Genomic DNA, 7,852 nt, shown 5'->3' with positions numbered 1-7,852 from the left:
ATATTGTTTGGTAATTCCCGATCTGACAGCAATGTTATCACAACATACAGATCCTTTACAGGACATTCAAGTAACCGGGTGAAAGGAAAAAATATTTGTTCTATTAATTTATTGTTCAATACGAATATATCATAGCAACATATCACAGTTAATTAGACGTAGATGACTTGAGTTGGGTGGCGTCAAAACGTCTATTGAGAAACTCTAGTGTAATTGATAAAAACTCTGCTGGTTTTTCACTATGTAACCAGTGACCTGCTCCTTCTATATATTTTAACTCCGCATTTGGAAATAGTTTTAGAATTCTTGGAAAGTCACTTTTCCTGGAAAACAACGAAAGTTATATGTAATTTGTTTTGATACTATATAAGAGAAAATTCAAAATATTTTTCTGGCCACTTATATGATTTACCTAATATTTCAAACAACTGATCAAATCTTTACTATTCGCTGCCTGTTGGAAAAGTGCTATGAGCACCATATTTCCGTACACCTGCTCTTCATAAATTACAAATAAGCTTATGGCAGTGTTCATCGATCTTACCTCTACAGCACCCTGCGTCTTTTTGGCATTCCTTTGAAACCTATTCGCCTGATGAGACCGAGAGTAAAGTGAGGTAGCGAGACCTCACGAGAATTCCAAATAGGACGAGGTCTCGCACGCCTTCTTTAACCTGACACTGGAAAAGAGTCATCAGAAATATCGAAGTTAATAGAGTAGGAATTCTGCTCAACATCAGTAGAGAATTGTGCAATAGATCCGTTTTTCATTCAGTAATCGTACGACTTTAGTCGGAGACTGAAGTATGCTCTATTACCCGCATTCACACGTTTTTCTTTGATTGCTTCATCCATTTTCGTTAAATGTTGACAGTAAATATCAGAATTGCTCGTTTGGTTAGCAGCTCAAAAAACAAAAACACAACAACTCCTTTGTAATCTCACCAAACTGATAGCATGAGCTTTTTTGTTGTTTTTCAGCTTTCGATGTGGTTTGTGCTGGTTAATGTGATGAATCTTTTCAAGAAAGGGTCGGTTTTATTTCGTTTAAGGTAAATATCGCAAATGTCGATTCTTTGTGTTAAATGAATTCGTGATATACCCAAATATCAAGCTTCTTAACTAGCCCAAGACATTTTAAATGTTTTTCAATTGTTGTGTGCGATACATGTAGCCTCTTCGCAACCTTCCGAATAGTTATATGACGATCCTCTTCAATTATGACTTTGATTTGGTCATTAACTTCAATAGGATATCAATAAATTGAAAATTTTAGAAGGAGGAATAGGAAAATATTCTAAATGGAATTGGTGGTCATAGAACAGAAAAAGTTAAGAAGAAAAGTTATAAAGTAGATGGAATCAAAGAAATTTCTGCAAGAAATAATGGATACAGTGATGGAATTGGTATGGGACATGAATAGTATTATGAGAATGGAAGTATTGATAATTATAAATGTGAAATTTATGATAAATTGCATAATAAATCTATAAAAAGAAATATTAGGAATGCCAGGAATAAAGAAGTTACAGTAACGATGAAAAAGCAAATAATAAGATTAAGAATGTAATTGAGGATTGTCACAAAGATAAAAGAAGTGTCGTTAAAAATCAAATTAATGAATACAATGGATTAATAAATAATGAACCGAGAATAGCCAAGAATCACATCCACGAACTTAAGTTGAAAATATGGAAAATTATTAAACAAAAACCTACCCTGTACCTTAAACCATTAGGTCTGAATATGGATTACTGTTATTTCTAAGTAAAATTTTCATGTTTAATTTTACATTTCATTTGATTATTTTACCCACAAAGTTCTTATTAACTCAATAAATGACATATTTATATCTTGTATTTATTTAAATTGATGTATACATCAAACTGTTATGTATTGTAATTATTTTGATACATAAAACGGAATTGTTAATATTTGTAATTTTTATATTATTTTCTTAGAAAAATATTATTGGTTTCATTCATATTAATAAAATTATATGCACAGAACTGGTATTATAGTTAATACAACACATTGTATTATTCATAATAAAAGATTCCACAAACTTAAGGCCTACATAATACATTTTACTTCATTTTCAACCTTCCAATAATAGTACGTTTATTCAATTGAGGTATTCAGTAAATTACATGTACAAAGACAAAATAAATCTTAATAGATATTAACAATTTTAAATTCGTATAAACTCAAAAATGTAATGGGACTAAAAAATATGTCATAATAAAATAAAAAACTAGCCCAAAAAGGTTTCGAATCTAACTAATAATATAAATAAAAAAGATTTTATTGTAACCAGAATAGCAGTTTGAATTCAGTAATCCTTCTGTGAAGTCGAAAAAGAATCATTATTTTAATTAAATTATGTATAGAGTGTAGACATTAGACAATATGTAATGGATAAAATCAAAAAATTCTCGACCAATTTTAAAAATTCTTTCACTGATGGAAAACTAAATTATTGACAACTAAATAGGATAAAAAAACAGATATACTCAAGTGAATTTCATTGTAACCCCAACTGAAGTTTATCTATCCAACTACTTTTTCGAATTATTATTCAGCTCACATTGAGAAACCGATTTATGATACATAAAATGATGCACTACATGTTTATATTTCTTAAAAAGTCAGAGACTGTAAGTGTAACTATTATAAATAAATAACAATATTTGTTTTTTCTTGTAAACCGCAAACAATACTTTATTTTAATGAACTTTCAAACGCTCTATATAAAAAGCTACCAACTAGCTGCATTGTAGAAAAAGATATTGATAAAATCATCTACAGGAGTTAAAACAGGAACTGAACCTCCTGGGAAGCTATAATATCAGAAAAGATCTGTTAAATGTATCAATCAAGGCAAGAGCAACAACCTACGATTACTGTATGGGCACTGTCACCTGTGTGCGCACCTGAAGACCCTAGACTTAGCAGATATTGTGATAAGTGTGAGACACTACGGAACTCCAGAGCACTACACCTGGGAACGTATAAAATAGAATCTTTGGTAGCTAGAGGCATCCCAAATTCTGTAATTGGACTATAACATCTGTAAGCACTGAGGATCTCAAATATCACAGCTAGAGAAGGAGACATAATAGATTCTTTGGGTTCCAGTGTACATGGTACCATAATATATATATATATATATATATATATATATATATATATATATATATATATATATATATATCATCTGGCTTTATATAAATACCTTATCGATAAAAAAATTGTTTCAGTTTCAATCTGTTAAAATTTCTTTCGTTATATAAAATTTAAAAGGGAGGTTAAAGGAAGCCTTAAATTTTGTATTGAAATTTTCTAAAGAAAACTTATATTTAATACTGACTTACTGAATGTGATCTGATTTTCCGCCTCCTAAAAATAATGTGGGTCCATTAAAAGACAAATTAAAAATAGCCGGAAACTTAGACATTACTTCAAAATGATCCAATAGTGTTTTAGTATTAAACCTCCAACCATAGCTAAGATAAATTCATTAAATTAATTATAATTATTATTAAGACGTACTTAGTATTAAAACTATAACAATGTGACAAAAATAATTGTCACTGATTCACTTTCTAATACAGAAACCGCTAAGAAAATATCAAATGAGATTTGGTTGAATCAAAGCCATTATACATAGTATGGAAAACCTAACTGTGAAGATCTTTAAACAAGTATTTCTAAAAGAAGTTTCTACATGCTTATTTTTGACAATAATCAATAAAAAGTTTATTAAGAAGAAATAGGTTCAATTATTTCAACAAATGAGAGCAATAGTCCAACATAAAATACTGTTCTGGTAAAACAGGCTTTCCTCCAATGAATAGCTGCGGTACTCAAACTGTTTGGTTGGTCTATTGAAATATTTTAAACTTACAGATGCTAAATACCTTCCAGAAAGTATGAAATTTGAAATTTTCTTACTAAACAATACAACAATTTAAGTGTGACAAAGTCTATTTCATAAGCATACAAAAAACTATTTGAACACGTTTTTGAAAATTGGTTGTCAAATATATCGACCAGGATCGGTAATTGTTGTGAACAATATAACAAAGTAGAAGCAGCTTCAATAAAAAAAATATGTAATGACTCTATACTGAAAGTTTAATTAAATTTGTATATCCATAACCTGAGAAGATATGCAGTAAAAAATTAAAATATTTCTTAAAAATGTACAAATACTTATTTTTAAAATAAATACCTTCCATCACTTTTTTGGACAAGATTAGTGAGTAGTAATGCCAGCATTAATTTGTGTCGAATAACGTTGTATAAATTTTCTCCTATTATTTTTTTAGCTTCACGAAGAGATTTATTTGAAGGGATATGTATACGTTTTAAACTACTTAAGACATTGGGAATTATTTTGGTCGAATCACTGGTCGAAACTGGTGACACGTCAGCTACAATTAATCTTTCAACTAAATCAGGCTGAAAACAAATGTTTATACGAATTTTGAATTATTTTTTTAAATATATTTACATATTTTAGAGCAAACAGCATGGCTGTTCGACCTCCCATGGAATGTCCCAATAGGTTTACTTTTTTCAATTCCATTTTTTCTAAAAATCTTTTCAAATCAGTTGCCAAGCAATCGTATGTATGTTCTTTGGAATGAGGTGAATCGCCGTGATTTCTGGCATCTATTGCAATAACTTTCGATTTACTACTATTATGAATCTTTTTGCACATGGTATTCCAATTATTTTTAGATGCTAAAAATATATTCTTTACTTCTTTTATAAAAAAATATAGAAAGTCTTCAAAATATAGATCTAATAGAGAAGGATGAAAGTTAGTTAGATTGGAAATGTGAAGAATATGAAAAGAGAAAAAAGTAGAAACCTAATAATTGAGTAGTTTAGCAATTTGAGAAATAAGGAAAAGTGTAACGGACTGCACTTCATCATTCAAGACAATATTTATGGATAAGACCCATGGAGACAATTGACAATGATCAGCACATATTCATCAATATTTGAATGGATACAGTACTTCCACAATGAGAGGTTAAAGTCATTTACTTAAGAGAAAAAAGCTAAATGACAAATCATGTTTGTCATTTGAAAGGTATAGAAAATAATGTTCAATTGTACCTAAAAATCCATGTAATACCACCAAAGGGATTGGTTTAGAATCTTCTGGTAGATAACTTGTAGTTTCATATGAATTATAGGCCAGATCCAAATTTTTGCTGTAATCATTGGTCGATTGAAAATTAAATGCAAATGTTTTGGACGAGGTAGTGAAGTTCTTTTTTACAGTTTTCACGACGGTTTTTACATGATGATGAAGATACATGTTTAATGAAAATACACAGAAATTTTGACACTAACCTATAAGCATGTCATATATGACATAACAAGGTGATAGTTTCAGTTTTCTTGAGTCAAATAATTTCGCTTTTTTATTAAAAAAAAATTGTTAACTGAAAAGTTCGTAAGCTTGAAAAATTGAGAAAATGAAGTAAAAAAGGAAAATATACAATTACACTCCTTTCAAGAAATTAGATTGATGTTATTTAGTTTGAGCAGACAATGTAATAGTGCAATTTTGCTGCATATCAACCATTGTATTAATTTTAATAATTTAATTTGATTCTTTAGTACTTGTATCAAACCTTAATTTGTGGATTCTGTCCATTATTTAAAGTAAAGCAGTTTCTTATTTTGAAATAATCACAATTTTCATTTAGGCAGAATGAGTTAAATATGTACAACTTTTTTGGAATTTTGTTTTTACTCAGATAAAAATACTTACGGTACAAAATCTGATTTCCCACCAGCCAAAAATAGAGTTGGACCTTCATATTGCAAGTCATTAACTATTGGAAATCTAGTGACACAATTAAAATTAGCTAATAATCCATGGATATTTATTCTCCAATGAAAACTGAAATTTTAGAAATATCTGAAATACTTCAATAAAAACTAAATTTTTAGAAATCATATTAGAACTACTTCCATAAATGATATATCAGCTAACTCACTCGCCAGACTGGGATGCACAATTCAATCAATAGGCCTAGAGCCCATTCATATTATAGCCAAAATTGATGTTATAAGATCTCTCAATGGACTACTTGCAAGTCAGGCTTAGCGGTAATGGGTAGAGACATCTGGCATGAGATAAACTGAGGCAAACATAGATGGGTCTTCTGCTTCTATTAACAGACAACTGCTCCAATTAAATAAGCGCTAAATTAGATTAGTACTGGACTTTTAACTAGACACTGTCATTTAATATAAAATCTCCACCCACGCTATGGACCACTGGTACATGGAGGAGGAAGAAACTACAGCCCACATAATCTGTTAGTACTCAGCACTCACACAAGCTTGGTACAAACACTTAGGCAAGCCTCACAGCTTGTGGGGACATGACAAGCCTATGTGCTTAAAGGCACTTGGCCACCCACTATCCTACTATGAACTATGATTTTTGGAATTACAGATACATATTTAAACATTTGCATATAAAATTTCAATATAGGTTATTCTTATAGATGAAATCATACAATGAGTGATGATATACTAAAATTACCCAATAAAAAAACATTGATTCACAATTTTTTTGGATTTTGTCATCTAACATACCTGCCCTTATTTTTTTCAACTAAATTAGTTAACAAAAAATCCCTAAGTCCCTTATCTTCTATAGATTTAGACAACTCCATATCTACTTGTGATCTACATTGTGACATAGGGATGTTTGAAGGTAATTTAATATTTTCCATAATTTTAAATAAATTTGGAAGAGTATGCATATTTGGACTATCACTTATAGGAGAAATATCAGCAACAATCAACCTTTCAACAAGTTCAGGCTAAAAATCCAATTAGACTCGTTAGTTCTGCAAAAAATCCCAAAACACTAAACAATTATCTTCATTAAGTAAACATATTTGTATATAATTATAATATACGAACTGAAATAAATTTCATATGGAAATACTGAAAACAATTGCAATTTCCTTCATCTGATATAATATTTTTAAATATTATAAAAAGTAATGATCAACATTGAATATGCCCGATTTTCAGTTACCTATTTTATCAATTCACCCAAAATATATCATGAAATTTAGGTACAAGAACTTGAAATTACAACTTACATATTTTAGAGCAAATAACATAACAGCTCTTCCGCCCATGGAATGTCCCATTAAAACAGCTTTTTGAATATTTAATTGCCCGTATAAAGATTTTATGTCAGCCGCCAGATGTGCATAGGTATGTTTATCACTATGAGGACTATCCCCATGATTTCTCGTATCAACAGCAATGATTTTTCTAGAAGGGTTAAATTTTTGATTGTAATACTTACATATACTGTTCCAATTAGATTTCGAACCGAATAAACCGTGTACAATAATAAATGGATTACTTTGTACAATTTCATTACCAGTACTTTCATAAGTTGCATAAGACATATCTATTGGTTCTAAAGTTTCTGTACTGCTAATGCACCTTGATATAATTGATTCTGTTTTTGCATAAATCGAAAAGAAAAAACGAGAAAAGTTGTTTTGATTTTTAATTGCAAACATTTTGTTATTAACTGTAGATTATTCTAATAATATTATTTTATAGTTTGGTTATGTTATTTAAAAATCTGATTACAGGTTGGTAGAATTTCGCTCATAGAGAAAGTGAAATCAATAAATTATGATCGATAATGATCGGAATGTTCGGGAATTATCGGGATCACGTTTACTATTGTTCAGAAACTGATCGAAGTAATCGGATCACAACCAAATCATAGAGTAAATATTAAAGATAGAGAGAGTGAGGTTGCTCAAGCTGGTCCTAGCTGCTA

General features: G+C 29.8%; 1 protein-coding gene across 4 annotated transcripts; it reads right to left on the bottom strand.

Moving 5' to 3' along the window:
• Window positions 1-94: 94 nt before the first annotated feature.
• LOC130898438 (protein ABHD11-like) lies at window positions 95-7,696 on the bottom strand. 4 transcript variants are annotated; one of them, XM_057807756.1, is made up of 5 exons: window positions 5,795-5,926; window positions 4,517-4,749; window positions 4,235-4,464; window positions 3,375-3,506; window positions 95-323 (listed from the first exon to the last, which is right to left on the bottom strand). In XM_057807756.1, exons 1-5 carry the CDS (start codon window positions 5,853-5,855, stop codon window positions 149-151), a joined length of 831 nt encoding a protein of 276 aa, XP_057663739.1. In that variant the 5' UTR covers window positions 5,856-5,926; the 3' UTR covers window positions 95-148. The 4 variants fall into 4 exon arrangements, 3 of the variants coding, with proteins under 3 accessions (XP_057663739.1, XP_057663737.1, XP_057663738.1); XM_057807754.1 differs by lacking the exon at window positions 5,795-5,926 and adding an exon at window positions 5,131-5,600; XR_009059903.1 differs by lacking the exons at window positions 95-323; window positions 3,375-3,506 and adding exons at window positions 6,631-6,860; window positions 7,149-7,678 and having other exon boundaries at window positions 4,429-4,464.
• Window positions 7,697-7,852: the final 156 nt, after the last annotated feature.

The sequence above is a fragment of the Diorhabda carinulata genome, chromosome 10 (assembly GCF_026250575.1).
Source record: "Diorhabda carinulata isolate Delta chromosome 10, icDioCari1.1, whole genome shotgun sequence".
NCBI classification, from domain to species: Eukaryota; Metazoa; Arthropoda; class Insecta; order Coleoptera; family Chrysomelidae; genus Diorhabda; species Diorhabda carinulata.
This window is presented reverse-complemented; position numbering and strand designations above follow the sequence as displayed.